General features: G+C 33.5%; 1 protein-coding gene across 5 annotated transcripts in view; it reads left to right on the top strand.

Moving 5' to 3' along the window:
- MAP3K7 (mitogen-activated protein kinase kinase kinase 7) overlaps positions 1 to 17907 on the top strand; it is a 77410-nt gene that overhangs the window by 35267 nt on the left and 24236 nt on the right. For 2 of the 5 annotated variants that reach the window (XM_044676479.1, XM_044676481.1), the window contains exons 10-13: positions 1960 to 2090; positions 2814 to 2943; positions 4746 to 4826; positions 15018 to 15082. In XM_044676479.1, coding sequence (XP_044532414.1) covers positions 1960 to 2090; positions 2814 to 2943; positions 4746 to 4826; positions 15018 to 15082 — 407 coding nt within the window. Of the gene's footprint in view, positions 1 to 1959; positions 2091 to 2813; positions 2944 to 4745; positions 4827 to 15014; positions 15083 to 17907 lie in introns of all 5 variants that reach the window. The other 3 variants (XM_044676480.1, XM_044676482.1, XM_044676478.1) reach the window with 2 other exon arrangements.

Genomic DNA, 17907 nt, shown 5'->3' with positions numbered 1-17907 from the left:
ATCCAGGCCAGAGTTTCTCTCTCTCAATTTCTCTATCTTCAACCTTCCTAATTGTAAATAAACTACCATAAAAGTCAATTTTGACTTGAGATTATTCTTAATTGAGGATTGATAATAGTTCAGTCCTCTGGCGACAATCTTTTAGTATATTGAACCCATAAAATCCCTTTTTCCCCTTTACATGCCTCCACATATCTACCTCTTAAAATCCCTCACTTCTTTTTGGATTAAGCTTTATAGGAGCTGGTCTATGAATTGAACCTTTAAGGAACCTATAAATGCCAATAGACAAACCAGAGAAAAGAGAGTATTCCAGGGCCAGAAGGCACAGCCTGTAGAAAACTGAGAGGAGATGAAATCTCATGTTCAGGGAACAACAAATAGGCCAATTTGGAAGAAATAAGAATAATATGAAATTGGTCTGAAAGCATAGCCTAGAACCAGATTGTGAAGAGTTGTAAATGCTGAGCTGAGGGATTTGTATTCTTTCTTACAGGCAATAGAAAGATAACGAAATGTCTGGAGTAAGGATGTGACATAGTCAAACCTGAACTTTTAAGAATGTCATTTTGGCATTTTTAGAAAAGATAGATGAGAGAGGTGGGAGACTACAAGAAGAGAAGCCAATTAGGCAGCCATTGCAATAGTGCAGGCAGGAGTCACTGAGATCCTGGCTAGGGAAGTGACCATATGATTGAAGAAAAGGGAACATATCTGTGAGATGTGGGGTAAAATCAGCAAAGCTCATCACATATTGAACAAAAAAAGAATGAAGAGTCAAGGACTGTGAACTAAGCTTGTGAACCTGGATTCTTAGAAAGATATCCTACAACAAAAATAGGGGAATTAGAAGGACTAGGATTAGAAATAAAGAAGTTTAAAATGCCCATGGTACCCATCCAAATTGAAATGTCCAACAGAGAGTCAGTGCTATAGAACTAGAGCTTCTCAGGAGAAGAGTGAGGGTTGCAGATGTAGATTTGAGAGTCATATGAATAGAAATTACACCAATTAGAGCTGATGAGGTGACTAAGAGGGATGTAAAGATAGAAGGGAAGAGGCCCCAGGACTATGTGTACACATAGGAATTAGGCCTTAGATAATGATTGAAGCAGAGGAAGCAGAAGGAGCAGCCAAGCAAGTAGATAGGAGCCAGGGCAGAGGAGAATGTTCCAACAGTTTTTAATGTGGCAAAGAAGTGAGAGAAGATGAGAACTGAAAAAAGGCTTTTTCTTTCTTAGGTAGTCTAAAATACCCAGAGGCCTTTCTCCATTGTCTGTGCTCCCCAACCTTCCACCCCTACCCCAGCTTGTTCTTATATTTCCTCACATAAGTAACTTCCTAATATAATCAAATAAACATTTGATAAGCACCTGCTATGTGCCAGCACTGCGCTAAGCACTGAGTGTAGAAGAAAAAAAAAATACCTACCCCTAACAAGCTTGTAGCCTAATGGGGGGAAAGTGAACATGGTGGGAGGCCTCAACAGAAGGAAGCTACTAGGATCAACTGATGCTTCTTAGAGAAGGTGAGATTTTAGCTGGGACTTAAAGGAAAGCAGAGAATCCAAGGGGGCAGGGTTGGTAAAGAAGAGAGTACCAAGCATATGGGGACAGCTTGTGAAAATGCGTACGGTGGGAGATGCAGTGTCTTGTTCAAAGAATAGCAAGGGGGTAAATATCAGTAGATTACAGAGTACATGGGGAGACATTAGGAGGGATTAAAGATATAAGAAAATTAGAAAGTTTGGAGGTGGAGAAAAGGGTTTGTAAAGGCTATGAATACCAAAGAACTTTATATTTGATACTAGAAGTGATAACAATATGTAGATGTGTTGTTATTGCTAAAAAATTATACCACTACCACATTTAAATATTACTTTAAGGTTTACACAGAGCATTCCTCAAGACATTATATATTATTTTAAATTAAACTGTTACAAATATTTTGCCTTCCTAGGTTCATTCATGGATATCACTTCTACAAATACCAGTAACAAGAGTGACACTAATATGGAACAAATTCCAGCAACAAATGATACCATTAAGCGCTTAGAATCAAAATTGTTGAAAAATCAAGCCAAACAACAGGTTTGTTAAGTGAAAAATTATACATCCATCTTGCCAGTAGTATAATCATTTCTACATAAACATTTTTGAGGGTGGTTTATCTTCTGTGCATATTTTCTGTCCCTATTATTTTGTGCAGTATCCATTGTTTTCCATTTTACAGTTCTCTGTCTTGTTCCTTAAGTAGGTAGATCAGCCTGGATAGGCCTAATTATAAAATTAATTTTCCTCATATCTACCTTCCACCATCCTATTATTCTTCCTTGCTATGAACATTGCCTTTTCTATTTTGTATGGCATGATTCTTGTCATGTGCCAACAAAGTCTCATATTATTAACTCAATAAGTATATAATATATCTTAAGTCATGTTTTATACACTAGCCTGCTCAGATGTAGGAGACAACTGCAAGCCTGCTTTTAATGGTATTAATATCTGTTTTGTTTTATTGCATCAATTATCCATTTTAAATTATTTCAACAATCAATTTTATTCTTATGCCTTAAGATATTTTAGCAAAGGTCAGTTATCAAATGGAGGACAATTCTCTCTTAGAAGTATAGTGACTGTCCTCATGAATGTTGTCAGTATTTCTGAATCTTCCAATCTTCCATGATCTCTTAGAGACTAGTCTTGAAAAAGACTGTAGTTAGCACCCTCCTCCCTCCAGATTGCCCCCTGAAGGAGACTTCATGATAAATTTTCAGAGCATCAGTTATTCAAACAGTTCTAAAATTTTAACAGAGCGATTCTGGGCGTTTAAGCTTGGGAGCATCTCGAGGGAGCAGTGTGGAAAGCTTGCCACCATCATCAGAGGGCAAGAGGATGAGTGCTGACATGTCTGAAATAGAAGCAAGAATAGCTGCTACCACAGGTAAAAAAGGAAATGCAGGTATCTGAGGTGGAGAGCACTAGCAAGTATTTTATCATGTGAATAAGCTTTCAAATATATTTAATTCTCTGTTATATTTTTGTTGTAATAGTGGTTTATGTTTTGTTAATAGTGGGTGTCTGGTGGTGGTTGTTTGGTGTTGTGGGTTTTTTCCTTTTTGTCTTAACAAAACAAAATAAAAATTGGATTGGATTGACAATATACTTCCTAAGTTCTTAGCAGTTCATTTAAGAATACCTTTGTTATAGGCTGTTAAAGAAATTATTGAAGATTAATATGTCCCTTTAAGTTCAGAGGAGAAAATAGAAATATTATAATTTACTAAGTCATTGTTTATAGCAAACAAAGCCTTTATCAAGCATAGCTCAGTTGATACTTTAACTAAAAAAGCTATGAGAAGAAACCAAACTTCTTGCCAAACAAAGACTGTCATATCTCTGCCAATAGATTGTAAGTGATGTGATTTATGTAGGTTATTTCCTACTGAATGACAAAATATTTTGTTTTAAGTTTGGCAGAAAACTATGTTCTAAAGCCCAAGATTAGATAGTCCTCCCTGCCTGCTGTTCCCCATATGAGCATGAATAATTGAGTTAACTATAGTTATTTTTCATTTGGAGAAGTGCTCAGTAATTTTTCTTTGGAATCTTAAAGAAACTAGTTTTATTTATACTGATGTGGTTTTGTCTTTTCACATTTTTAAAATGTCATCATGAAAGATAGAGGATCAGAAATTAAAAGGTACATGCATATTTAACTTATTGGAGTTAACAACATTGCTCCTTTTTCCTAGCAACATTTTCAGTTACTTTAATTTGTTCTCCTAAAAAGATGGTTTTCCTTTTGTCAAGATAGAAATTGGCCAAATTTCCCCCCTCCAAAAAAGAAAGAAAAATGAAAAAACTCTACAAATTTAGATAATAGCTTCCTCAAGAAAAGTTAATGTTGCCTCTAAAATACTGACCAGAAAAAAATGTATCCTGGACTCTATAGTGTTGTTTTGTTTGTTTGTTTCCTGGGATCACTTGCTCTGAGAGTACGTGAACCAGTCAATATTCAAAGATTGATCAAGGGCTGTCAGGCTCACACACACTTAAGACATGCCAAGAGTACTTTGTCTTTGAGGTGAATTACAATTTGGTCTCTGATTCTGAAATCATTATAAATCTGGTTTTGTTTATTTTATATAAGATTCACTTTTCCCTTATAAGAAGTTTGTATGGTTGTAAGCGTTTTTATGAAAGATTAAAAAGTATTTGTCTTTATTGTTTTCAGTTATATTTAGTTTATACAGGATATACAGGCCTGATAGGCACATTCAAGAAAAGAATTTCATCCAATTTAAAATTTATACACACACATACACATATATCCAAATTTTGTGTAATTAGAATATTATCGATAACTTATGTACTTTGATCATTCCCCTCTCTTACTGTTCCCTTCCTCATATAATACTAAATAGGCAGGATTTTTTCCCCACAAACAATTTTAGGAATTATCATCCTTGTTGCCATGCAGCTTTGACCATCTTTGTCTGTCTTTGTCTGTTTTTATCTTGGCTTAATTCAAACTAATGTGTCTGAAGTGTTGTATTGGTAGTTGTTCGCTTTTTTAATCTCTGCTTTTCTTTCGTAAGCATGTATAAAAAGTTAGATAGTCTTGCATGTAGTTTTGCATGTTAACATAACTATAGAAAAAATATTCTTTTTTGATAGTCAATCATTCTATATGTTACTATTTGTAGTGGTTTGCATGTGTATTGTATATGTGTGTTTTTGCAGCCTGTTCCAAGCCTAAACGGGGCCATCGTAAAACTGCTTCATTTGGCAACATTCTGGATGTCCCTCAGATCGTCGTATCAGGTATCATAGACCACCTGAGTTGGTCTAATAGCTAAGAAGCTGGAATAATGACCCACCATATTAAAATAAATAAACAAAAATAAATACTTCTTGCTCCAATTTTTTGAGACCATGCAAGTAGCCATTTAAAAGGAAAAAAATGACTTGCACGAAATGATCAGGTTGGCCAGCAGAAGCGTTATCATCATACCTGGGCTTGAAAAATGAATCAGTTGTCAAAATATAATTGAAAAAACCAGCATTTTCTAGGAGAAAATGTGATTGCCAGAATTGATAGAATTTCTCTCATCTTGAATTGGATAAGTGTTTGCTAAATTAGAAGGGTCTCTGACTTCCTAGCATGTGACAGAAAAAGGCAATGATTTTTAATTTTCCCACATTCCTACATCCTCTTCTTCTTCAGTACATTTCTTTCTTTACCAACTTCATATCCTGCCTCTTTTTGTAGGTAGCAGATTAAATAGGAAGTTCACAGTGGGGAAAGGGATTTCATAAATACTATTTTGCTCCATTTGGAAAGCCAAAACAATGTAGAACCCTGAAATATGATGTTTTGCTGGATATGTTACTAAAGAATAATCTTATATACCAAGAATATACTTCTGATTCATTACTTATATTAGGATAATTGTTTTAAGTTAGAAAATAGTTTGTGACTTTTGTGTCCAATCCATGCATGGTATCATAGTCTTAGTCTGATTTTTGCTTTTTTAAAAAATTTTACCATGTGTTAGATGATTCTAAAATGGAGTATTCAGTGAAAGCAACACATAGTTTCACTTTTACTCTATTTGGTTTCCTGTCCCTCTGCCAACCCCTAATCTTAAAGAGGTTATTTGCAGGATTTTTTCCCCCTTTGCATTATTCCCTCCCTTAAAGCCTGTTTTGTCACAAACAAAAGGAGATTCTCTGAGCTGTTCAAACAATTAATTGAAAGGAATGACTCTTGTGGTCAAAAGTAAAAGAAATTACTTAAATGTATTGAAAAGGAAAATTAAACACAGTTTGTTTAGTTTTGTGCATTGAAATCTAAAGTCTAAAATTTCTTTATCTCCATTGCTACTTCCATGACACAGTATACAGTTTTGTACTCCTACAATTAGGTTTTCTTAAAACTGCTTACTGAGTTTCACTTTCATAAGAAAGGATTGATAGACAAAACATTAAAATTTTGATTTATTTCTAACTTCTTGGTTTTTGAAGTCTTAAAGTGATAAATTAGCTTAAAAAAAAACAAACCCTTATCTTCCACCTTAAAATCAATACTATGTATTGGTTCTAAGACAGAAGAGCAATTAGGGATAGGCAGTGGGGGTCAAGTGAGTTGCCCAGGGTCACATAGCTAGGAAGTGTCTGAGACCAGATTTGAATCTAGGACCTTCTCTATTTAGGCGTGGCTCTCAATCCACTGAGCTACCCAGCTGCCCCCCTAAGTTAACTAACCCTAAGTTAGCTTTTAACATAGAGATTTTTATCCAACCAGAATAGCTCTTAAATTTAAGAAATTAATTTGTAAGATACCTAAGCTCAGTTGACTGCAATTGTTACCATTTTGTTGTGGCACCAAATCCTGACTAAAATTAGATATTATCCAGGTAAGCTTGATTCCCTGTAATGCTTAAAGCAAATCAGGGAAGTATCAAGATAGCCAGTTTTGTAGAACACTAAAAATTCTATCCAAAAAGCAAATTTAGACTGAAAGAAAAAAACTACTTGATGATTCATGCTATATAAAGAATGAAGAATCTAAGGAAAGTCAACATGGAGAAAAGGAGGCTTAGGAGGAACAGAAAAGCTGTTTTCCACTTATCTAAAAGGCTATAAAGATAGAAAGGGAATTAGATATTTTCTGCTTTGCCCCTGTAGGGCAGGATTAGAAGTTGTTAGTTGAGTGCAAATTGCTAGGAAGAAAATTTAGGCTTGATAATGGTTAACACTTTAACAGTTAATCTAGCAGTCAGTGCTATCTAAAAGTAATGAGTGGATGTTTGGTATGTTGTAAGGGGCATTCTGATGCAAGCAGAAATTGGACCTGATGACTGAGGACTCTTCTGACTCAAATTCTGTGTGATTCTGTAAATGAAAAGAAAACATTACCTATAACCCAACCAAAAGTCTTAATGATATTGAGCATGTGGCTTTTTGCATGGCTATGCTTTGTATGGTCAATGTTGTGCCTGGAAATGTCTTGCCACCATTAGATTTGGATTGAACTGTGCTTTTAAATTATTAAAGAATCTCATCTCTTTCAACTTTTATCATTTACATTGTTACTTTTGAATTTGAAGTATTTGATTTCATTTTCAACAGATAGATCTCTAAATTCATTAAATGTCCCTTTCAACAGTTTATTATTGTAAACATTTTTGCCATATTTTCTAATTAAATCTTTACTGCAAATAAGTGAACTCTTTTACTTTTTAGTAAAGGAACACAAGCTCCAGGATTGAAAGTAGATTTTTGGGAAGGAAATGTATATCAAATATGAAGTCCTGTAAATCATCTTTTGGGAATGAGGCAAGTGTCCTTAATACTAATAAAAGTAGCAAATATTTAAAATTTAGTGATCCTTAATTCCAAAAAATTTCCTAGGTTGTATTTTGGGGTTTTTTTTTGTTTGAATTAATGTATTTCCCAGAGAGTTATATAGCATAGCCAAAGAAAAGACTTTTTGATGTATTAAAAATAGAATTTAGAAGCATAGAAACCCCAATGAGAATTCACACATATTTTCTATTAAGGTTGAAGTAGTCCCAATATTGTCTGAAATAATGTTTCCAAAATTAATATTTTCCTTTGGCACAAAGTAATATATAGAATGGGATATAGTACCTGGAACTCAACTCATTGGTGATCAGAATTAGCTTATTTGTGTAAGTACAGGTTGCTTTATTTATTTATGTAATCTATGATCCTTTTCAAAGTTGTCTGTTTCTTAAAATTCTTAAAATTTTCACACACATGAAGTCCCCAAAAGTCAAAGACCTTGACCAAAGTTCTCAGTCACTTTTTAGAGTGACTAAATAGTTATTCCAAGATTACAGCAGCATAGTGAATCATATGTAAAAAAGTCTAATAATCTTACCTTTCTGTATTCCGGCTACTATAAAATAAATTCCTCTTGTTCAAAATTTAGGGCTTTTCTTTTTTCCCCCATCCAGTCATTCAGCAAAGTAACCTTTTTATAGGTGTAAGAGTAGAGTGCACTAGCCACTTAAATGTCAATCAACATGAGAGAATCAGTCTCAGTTACCTCATCCATACTACAAAAGCATCTTGTATAACCTTTCTATCCTAGTTAGACCAGAGGGTATGCTTTTAACATCAATATCTAGTCAGTGTAGATATTCTCTCTACTGGGGCAAATTGTAGCATCTTCTTCTTCTTAATGGTTTTGATAGTTTGGATTTCTTCCTTTGGTAAACTGCCTGTTCCTGTCATTTACCATTTGGTGAATGGATCATATATCTTGGAAATGAGATCCATATCTGCAAAATTTGGTGTAAAAGTTTTGTGTACCCCCCCCCAAATTTTGTTCCCAGTTGCCTGTTTCCATTATAATTTTAGTTGCATTTGTCTTGTTTTTACCAAAACTTCTACCGAATGTGTACCGAATCTACCCTATATGTATAATAAAGAGAAATACTTTATTGTCCCCAATTTAAACCATTCCTTTATATTTCATCTACTTTTTTTTTTTTTTTTTTTTTTAAACCCTTACCTTCCGTCTTGGAGTCAATACTGTGTATTGGCTCCAAGGCAGAAGAGTGGTAAGGGTAGGCAATGGGGGTCAAGTGACTTGCCCAGGGTCACACAGCTGGGAAGTGTCTGAGGCCAGATTTGAACCTAGGACCTCCCGTCTCTAGGCCTGACTCTCAATCCACTGAGCTACCCAGCTGCCCCCATTCATCTACTTTTTCTAAAAAAAGTACTGTTTCCCAAAATAATAGCTTATAATAGCAACAAAATTCGGACAAAACTATCCCACAACTATAATAACCCCTATTCCATTCAGAAAACAAAAGCATCTTAGAGCTAGAGCATTTGTTGGTGCATCGTTAACCTTTAATTCAGTAGATGGGAACTATTTGTGAGTCATATTGTTCACCTTTGCTCTAGAAGAGGAATGAGACAGTGGAGTAAGCAATCCACACCAAAATATATATATATATATATATATAAACATGTCATCTACAATTTAACTAAAAGCACCACTGGAACACACAGTGCTACTTATTTTCATTTTGTATAAAAGGTTCTCCAAGTGGCTTACTGCTGCCTCAGCAAGTTAGGGGCATATAGGGCTTGATTACCATAGGGGAGGGGGAGAAAACATTTAGGTCACATAAAGTTCTCAGTTCAGAATGCAGACAAGTTAGCCTTGTTTTATGTTTATTTATTGAACTTTTTTTTTGTGAGCTAATAAATTTAGAATTTTTCCAAGGCAGAGATAAATTTTCTTGAGTATTTTCCAGCCAGCAAAATTTTAAGGATTTAAAAGTTGTAATCCCCATGTCTTAAGTCAAAGTTTTCTTTTATTTGGAGATTTTTTTTAATCTCTATTGAATTGCTTTAAGGTTTTGTGCCTTTTTTTTTTTTATCAATATGAGTTAAGATCATAAGCCTGGAAATCTTTGTTAATTCATTTATCTCATGCTTTGTATGTCATTTTCTGTTTCCTTCTTATAACTTTTATTGCCCATACCAAATATTCTTTTCTGAGTGACTACTTTTTCTTGCCTTGGTAGAAAGTATATTAATAAGGGGGCATTTGGTGATTGAGAGCCAGGCCTAAAGACAGGAGGTTATTGGTTCAAATGTGACCTCAAATATTTCATAGCTTGTGACCCCACGCAAATCACTTAACCCCCACTGCCTAGCCCTTACCACTTTTCTGCCTTTGAACCACTATTCAATATTTTATCCTAAACCCGAAAGTAGTGTTTGTTTTTATTTTTAAAGTATGTCAATAGAGTAGAGATTATAGCCTTGAAACAACATATCAGTTAACAGTATAAACTATTTATTGTATCATACTTGTAGTTAGTTTATTGTGGTGAGTTTTTTTGTTAGGAGAATGGGGGTAAAGGAGGAGAAAAGGATTGAGTAGTTTATAGTTTTAAGAAGTTCAGAATGTGGGATTTGAGATATCTTGATATTCAGTCCACATATGAGCAAGAAGAAGCTAGGCAGTTAAAAATTTATATGTTAAGTGGGGAGAAACCGTGTCCTGGTGCAGTGATGGGCAAACTATAGCCTATGGGCCAGATGTGGGCCCCCTGAAATGTTCTATCCAACTGTGTGACATTATTCCTAATCTGACGAATACAATGAGTAGGATACAATACAATGAAACTTGGAAGGAGTTGCCTTAGAAATAGACTGAAAAATGAGCATTTCCTTTCCTTTGGCCCCCTCTTTAAAAAGTTTACCCCTCACTGCCCTAGTGAATACAAGTAATGACACAGTAATTCAGTTTAACTGTTAAGAAACCCAGAATGTTGTTCAGAGTTTCTTATATACTAGACAAGCATAGATTTGACCAAGCTATTTAGTCCTTTTTTTAATTATGTAGTACTAGTTATCTCTTAAAAACTAATCACAATGCCTTTTAATAGGAGAAAAGTGCTCTTTAACAGAACTGTTATTGCTTGTTTAAGATGCAGAAGTCTTCAGTGATCCATAATTCTCTAATAATAACATTAATTCCTAACAGTTTATACTCAAATTGATTTCTGTCATTGTAAAGTGTAGCTACTTTTACAGGGGATTTTGTATTTAAACTGTTCTGTTAATGTTATTATAAGATCCTGTCATTCATAACTCAGGATTGAGTTATTAACTTAATGTAAGAGAATTTTCCCCCCTGCTTTACCCCTTCACCTCTATTTATAAGCATTTGAAAATTCTCCATCAAGTCTATAGATGAAGGGCTCTTAATTGCTTCAGTTTCTAAAAAGTGGTACAAAAGCACTTCGCTACGTATTTTGTAATTTCTGACCCTAAAATAATTGAGTAAAAATAATGAAGTGATTTAATGCTATAATGAATAATGTGCTCACACCTTATCCTTAAAGAAATAATAAATTAGCTATAGATTTCAGTCACATTGATACTAGAACCTTTTTTTTAGGTGTTTTGCCTAAACACTTCCTGTTTTTTTTTTTATGTATTATTTTTGAGGATTTTGAAGAGGTTCTCAAAATAAATAGTTCTCATGTTTATTTATATAAGAATGTTTTTTGAATTTAGACAACAGGACTATGCATTTTTTTATATTTAAAAAATTTAATTCCATAGTAATTACAGATACATTCCTTTCTTTAACTGCCAAATCTAGTAACTAGAAAACTTTCTCATTTTTTAAATGATATTCGGGGGTGGGGATGGGAGGGTAGCTAGGTGGCATGGTGGATGGAGTACTAAGCCTAGAGTCTGGGATCTAGGTTCAAATGTGACTTTACACACTTCCTAGCTGAGGGATCCTGGGCATCCACTTAAGTCTGATTCTTGCTTTCAGTCTTAGAGTTGTTTCTAGAATGAAGCGAAGGCTTAACAAAAAAATTTTTAAATGATATTCAGGATTCTTTTTTGTTTTAGCTAAAATAGAATCCTACAATCACTTTTGCAATGATAGTTGGAAATAGGGACAAATGCCTTGTCATTTAGGGAATATTTTGTAGATAATGCTGCTAATGATAAAATACAGAAAATTCCGTTAAGTGCTATATATAGAAAGGGAGAAATGGCAAGGTCATTAAGATGAAGTTTGGGGAGAGTTTATAAACTCGTTAATAGGAAATTCTGGGTAAAATATATCTAACACTAGCAAGGAACTAGAAAGTAATCTATAATAGGCGCTACATCAAAAGTTCTTTTTTATCATCATTTTTTAATGCTTTCTAGGTATGTTAGTACAGTTTGAACACAAGGTAAAGTACAACCTAATGGTATTGACCTTAAATGTATCCCTGGACAGATAACCCTTCCCAGGGAAAGATTTGAGCAAGGGTGCAAAAAGTTATTGAGTGCTTACTGTGTGCCACCACAGTACTTTACAAATATTATATCATTGATTTTTCTAGGATTCATTAGAAAGCAAAAGTCCAAGGTTTTTTTCATCAAATACAAAGCTACTTTTATCTGTTGTAATTGTTAACACAAAAGTTGCCAAAGCACCAAATGGAGATCTGAAAATGCAGACAAATTGAAATGTCAGAATACAAAATCATTTCTAATTTTGTATAAAAATGGTGTCATAATTCAGTACAAAGTGCTCTTAGAATATGAATGAAGATATCTTGAGAATCTTAATCACAAAGCAGACATTTGAATAGTTAAAGCTAAGAATGCAAAACCAAGAGCTGAAGAGCATCCTATATATCAATGATTGCCAAAGTGGGCACCATCGCCCCCTGGTGGGTGCTGCAGCGATCCAGGGGAGTGGTAATGGTCACAGGTGCATTTATCTTTCCTATTAATTGCTATTAAAATTTAAAAAAAATTAATTTCCAGGGGGCTAAGTAATATTTTTTCTGGAAAGGGGGTGGTAGGCCAAAAAAGTTTGGGAACCACTGCTATATATTAAAGTAGGTATAAGGAGGGAGTCTGGGGAAGATGAGGGACTTTGAAAGAAAGATATATAGTGAGGAGAGGAAAAGAATAGAGAAAGTTCTTTGGAAAAGTTTTAAATTATTACATAGAAAGGTGAGGAAAAAAGCCTCCCTAAGCCAAGAATATAAGGTATCTGAATAAGAGGGTTTTCAGGAACCTCTGATTCCATTTCTTAAACCAGGAAAGCAATGGTCTCTGTAAAACCTAATTTGTTCATTTTTAGTTGACTCAAGGATCAATCAACTGATTTCAAAAGCCATCTCTTTCCATCTGACATTACTGCACAGAGAATTAGATTCAGTGATACGACATATAGGTCATGGAATTATTTTTCCCACCTAGCATTTCAAACCATATTCTTTGCATATCTCCTTGGTTCTAAAATAAAATGTTCTTTATGGTTAATTATGAAAACTGTACTCAGTTGTGACTTTGAAACTAGCCATGATATTCATATCACCACTTGATCTACTAGTTTAGGAACCCATCTACCTCATTCCACTAGGTCTCTACTAGTTCTTTTACAGGACCATGGATAATGTATGTATGTGCATTCCACTGAACCATACAAAAATGTAAAATTAGTGAGTTGCCAAATTAGTATTCTATAGGGCAAAAAAATTAGAATCAATCAAAATTTCCTAGGAACAGACCTAGTAATTTTCATTTGAGATAACAGGAGATGGATTATCTTACATTCATATTTCTAAATTATGACTTAAAGCTTGATATTGGAGCAACAAGTATTTGTTGATTGCAATCCTTTTTTGCTTTGTGTGAACTATTTGCCAGATGGTTTCTGCCGTGGTTATGCTAATTGAAATGCATCACCCAGTACTGCTTGCTTTGGCTCTTCCAACTAGCCTGAAAATTCCTCATTTAAAGGAATTCACTCTTTGACTCTCAGTTCTGCTTTCCCCTATTCCCTTAAAAGTTGTGATTCCCCATTTCTTCCCTTGCCCAATCTGAATATTTTATTTCGTTTTTGTTTTTATTGCAATGATGATCTAATGGTTTAGGGACAGATATACCAGGTTACTTAGATTCACAAATGTTGCTGATGTGAAATGAGAATCCCAGACACTTTTACGAGCCTGTTTTATTCAAGCTAATTTTAGAATTGGGTTGTTGAATGAAATGTGTCCGAAATTGTTTTTAGGCAATTGTTTATTTATTTTAGGCATATTGTTTATATGCTCCAGAAACAAAATGAATTGATGGTATTACCATTAATACCATTGTGTAATAAGTTTCATTATTAAATACTTTCTAAGAACTAGTTTTTTCACATTAAAAAGATTGAATACTTTGGGATCTTTAATGAAATTTTTAGATAAATGTGAAGATAACTGTCTTAAGAGTATAGGTAAGAATTCAGTTTCATATCACTAGAATTTGAATTTAAATATATTCATGCAGAAAATCATGATTATTTTTAAAGGTTTGTTTAAATTTGTGTCAGATAAGTACATTGTGGTCTTGAGAGCAATAAGTATACTGAATTATGCCACCAATTAGAGCCAAAGTTGGGGAAATCAATGTGATGTGTAGGTTACGAAATACTGAGTATGAGTGGTATGTGCTCATAGGGTTACAAGAACTAGAATGAATGTTTCTGAGTGCTGCCCGCTAGTAGGAGAGTTACGTAATGCAGCTTTCAAAGTCAAAAGAATGTAGAGCATTGTGTCAGCTGTTACTCAGAGCATTTTGGTGTTTCCTTTTGGACAGCTGATCTCTCATCTTAGGAGATACTATATAAACAATCCTATTCCTAAAACAAAATGCCCAGTGAAATTTTTCCTTAATTCATTCAGATTTTAGAGATTTTCTTTTCATCAACTGATGGAATTTTAAAAATTGTATACCTTAAAAACCACAGTTTTCAATTCACAAGGAAGAAAACATTTATAATTGATAGGGGAAAGGCAGATAGTTGTTTGGCTATATAAGGAAAATGCAAGGAAGTTTTTGTTGACAACTGAAGAGTTAAAATGTTAGATTCAGTTTTAACAAATTCATTAAGCACCTACCGTGTTTTAAGTCCTGAATTCTGATGAAGGCTAATATTGGACTAAGTATGATTTTGGATATTTCTTAATGAAAGCAAGGAAGCTGAGCCTAAAGATAGTGGGGCTTGGAAAATAACAACAACAACAAAAAAGACTACAGGTTAAAGCTAGTAGTGTCTTACAGCATGCTTAGCTATCTTGCATAACGTAAGGCCCTTGAAATAGATGCCGTCATCAGCCCCAGCCCCCAAGCATTAATCCTATTTAAACACATGACAGAAGATGGTGGAAGAGAGAGTAGCAGCTATTCATGTGGTAGGAGTGGTTATTGTATTAGGGTATATTTTCTGTTGCAGGCCAGCATTTTTTGAGTTAAAACATTGCAGCTGTCTCTTCTCCTTTCCTCTTCTTTCCCCCTCTCCCTTTTTCTTCCTCTGCACCCAAACTGTCATACTTTTTTTTCACACTTTGTTTCTCTCTTTGGATTTATTTAAAGTCCAACTTCCTGCTGTACTCTTGTTTCATTTCTAAATACATGTGAGTGTTTTATTTTCATTCTCTCTAGCAGGCAACGGACAGCCAAGGCGTAGATCCATTCAAGACTTGAGTGTTACTGGAACAGAACCCAGTCAGGTAAGACAATTCTTAAATTCTCTGTCTTTGAGGAATACTAAATTAGAGAAGACTGCAAGTTATTTTCCAATACATTTTGTACAATTTAGGCTATAAATTCAGATAAGTTCTTTGACATGAAACTTTGACCAAGTTCTTTTGATCTTGAGCTTTAATGCTTAGAAAAAGCTAGAGCTGCAGCAAGCTGACTTGACTTGAGGAATATCTAATGTAAGCAGGTAAATTAAAATCCAAATAAACACAGAAAATAAAGTAAATTAAGCTGGGTATTTGAAGAGTTAGGGGAGAACGTTTGTGTCAACTAGTAAAGCAGTTTCATTTATAATATTGATAGAAATATGATAATTTTTTTAATGAATTCACTATTGCTCTGTAAGATGAACCAATGGTACTATTCCTATCTTGTGGTCCAGATGGGCTTTGGCATTCACAGGAAATCACTGGCATACCTAGAAGACTATCATATTTAATATGTCATCATTTAACAAAATTATATAGTTATAATCCTAAAAAACATTACTTTAAATAAAGTGAGCTTTCTTTAAATGCCTTTATCCATGTTAGGATTCCCTTATATCCTTCATTAATTTTAATAATGTAATTCAATTCTTGATTTTTTCTTATCTTCAATGTTATTTCTTTGACACTCTTTCCTAGATGACCCAAGAAATTGTATTGTTTATCAAATGTCATGTTGTAATCTCAATTACAAAATAAAACTTCCAGTTATTTGACCTAGCTACCTACATAATGGGAATTAGCTTGCTGTTAATATGATTGGCTCACACTTTTTTACTTTTTCCTTTATTCATAATTACTCTGTGTATAATTTCTTTTCATATTCTATAGAAATAATAAGTTTTGATAATGGTAACTTTTAAATTAATTTTTTGTTTTAAGCTAATTTATATTCAGATATGATGCATCAGAAATATTAGAAAATCCACTTTATAATTCTAATTTAAAATTCTAACTCATGTTAAGTGTTCTTAAATGCTGGCTATCATATATGTTGTGAACATTTATTATTTGTAAAATATTTTAATGTCTTTTATTCTAAGAATAATTCATTGCCATTTTCAATTTTTATAATGTACCTAAGTTTTGAAAGTGCTTTTACAATCATTAACAAAGATCTTAAAGCTGCACAGCCCCTTTAGGATCTTTAATAGATATGCTCAATCTCTATTTTAGATATACTCAATACATATACATAATAGATATACTCAATCTCCATTTTATAAGTAGAAAGATTTTTTAAATTGAATTTAAAATGTTAAAATTCCAAGGTTTTCATTTTTCTCACTGAAAAAAAAAACTTGTTTTTGAAAATGACTGTGGTCTACAATAAGATTGCCCAAAATGTTTATAATGTGTTTCTTTTAGTGTTTTTGGTGAATTTAAATTTTTGTTTCCACCTAATTAGCTACTTTGTTGTTAATAATTTTATTTTATAACAAATTTGAGCTTTCAACTTTCTATTTTCCCATCTCAAATATATTTGCTAATTACTCACAATTAGTAGCAAATAATTGGACATCTGTCATCTGCTTGACTTCCTAGAGGCTTGATGATCTCATGCTTTGAAACTTTCTTTACTACTGTCATTGATATCCTAATTACGATCTGCCTTCTAGCCAAGAGTTACTCCTTCTACTAAGAATGTGATGCTTCCTTTCATTCATTTCACAAAGATTGTAATGCCTTTTTAAACTAAAGAATAATGGCATTGCTTTGAATTAGTGCTCTTCTTTCAACCTTATTAATTTTCACACTAGTGCATTCTTAGTGAACATTATGATTGCTTTCTTATTCCTTGATTTGTAATAACTTCAAGTGTGAAAGTATACTATATCCAAGTCAGAATATATAGAGTAAAAAACTTATTGGGTTGAATTGTCCTAAACTACTCTAACTATTAAAGTTAATAAAAAACTATTCTGTTTTTTTATTCAAACAAGATAAACTACTTAAAATAAGTTGTAGGAAGCCCTTCGGTTCTGGTTTACCTGGGCTGCTTTTTTTAAATGTAGATCTGCTATTATAAACTCTGACTGTTGGCTGTCTGTTTTGTAACATAAGCACTAAATATTCCTTCTACTGCATAAATTTATGTCAAATGAGATTCAAAGAAAATATCCTTGTTTCTTATGGAGATAATGTAAAGGTATTTTGGCATAGTAGACATATTGTTGGACATAAAGTTAGGAAATTCTCAAAATTCATCTCCAACTCTTGTTAACTATGAGAAGATGCACAAGTCATCTAAACCATGTTAAGTTTCAGTTCTCTGGGACTTGTCTACCAAATTATATGTGGTCTAGAACTACAGAAAAGGTGAAAGACATTCCCACATGCATGGAATCATAATTCCTTAACTTACTGACATGGTATATATGTGAGTAGTAAGTAGCATTATTACTTAAGAAAATCATTGTATCTTCTCAGTATAGTTCTTTAGAAACTAACAGGCTCCTAGTACTTGGGAATATAGGGCTTAATGAGAGAACACCTAGTTTATTTTGCCATAGAACAAAAAGAATATAGCTCATTATGATTATCAAAGAAGGAATATGCCAAATAATCCAACATATTAATGTAATTAAATTCAGGAAACATTTATTCAGCAACTATGTACATGGCATTTTTCTAGGTGCTAGGATAACTAATATTGTCTCTCTATGATACTGGAAATGGAATATGGTAATATTGCCTAGAGAAAGGAATCAATAAGATTCTATTTCTAGTTTAACCAATGACATGAGGTAGGGCTTCAGCATTTTTAAGTAATTTATATTTCCCTTCCTGCAAACTAAAGGTTACCG

This window comes from Gracilinanus agilis, chromosome 4 (assembly GCF_016433145.1).
Source record: "Gracilinanus agilis isolate LMUSP501 chromosome 4, AgileGrace, whole genome shotgun sequence".
Lineage (NCBI taxonomy): Eukaryota > Metazoa > Chordata > Mammalia > Didelphimorphia > Didelphidae > Gracilinanus > Gracilinanus agilis.
Note: the sequence above shows the minus strand (reverse complement) of the source record. Positions and strands in the feature narration are given on the sequence as shown.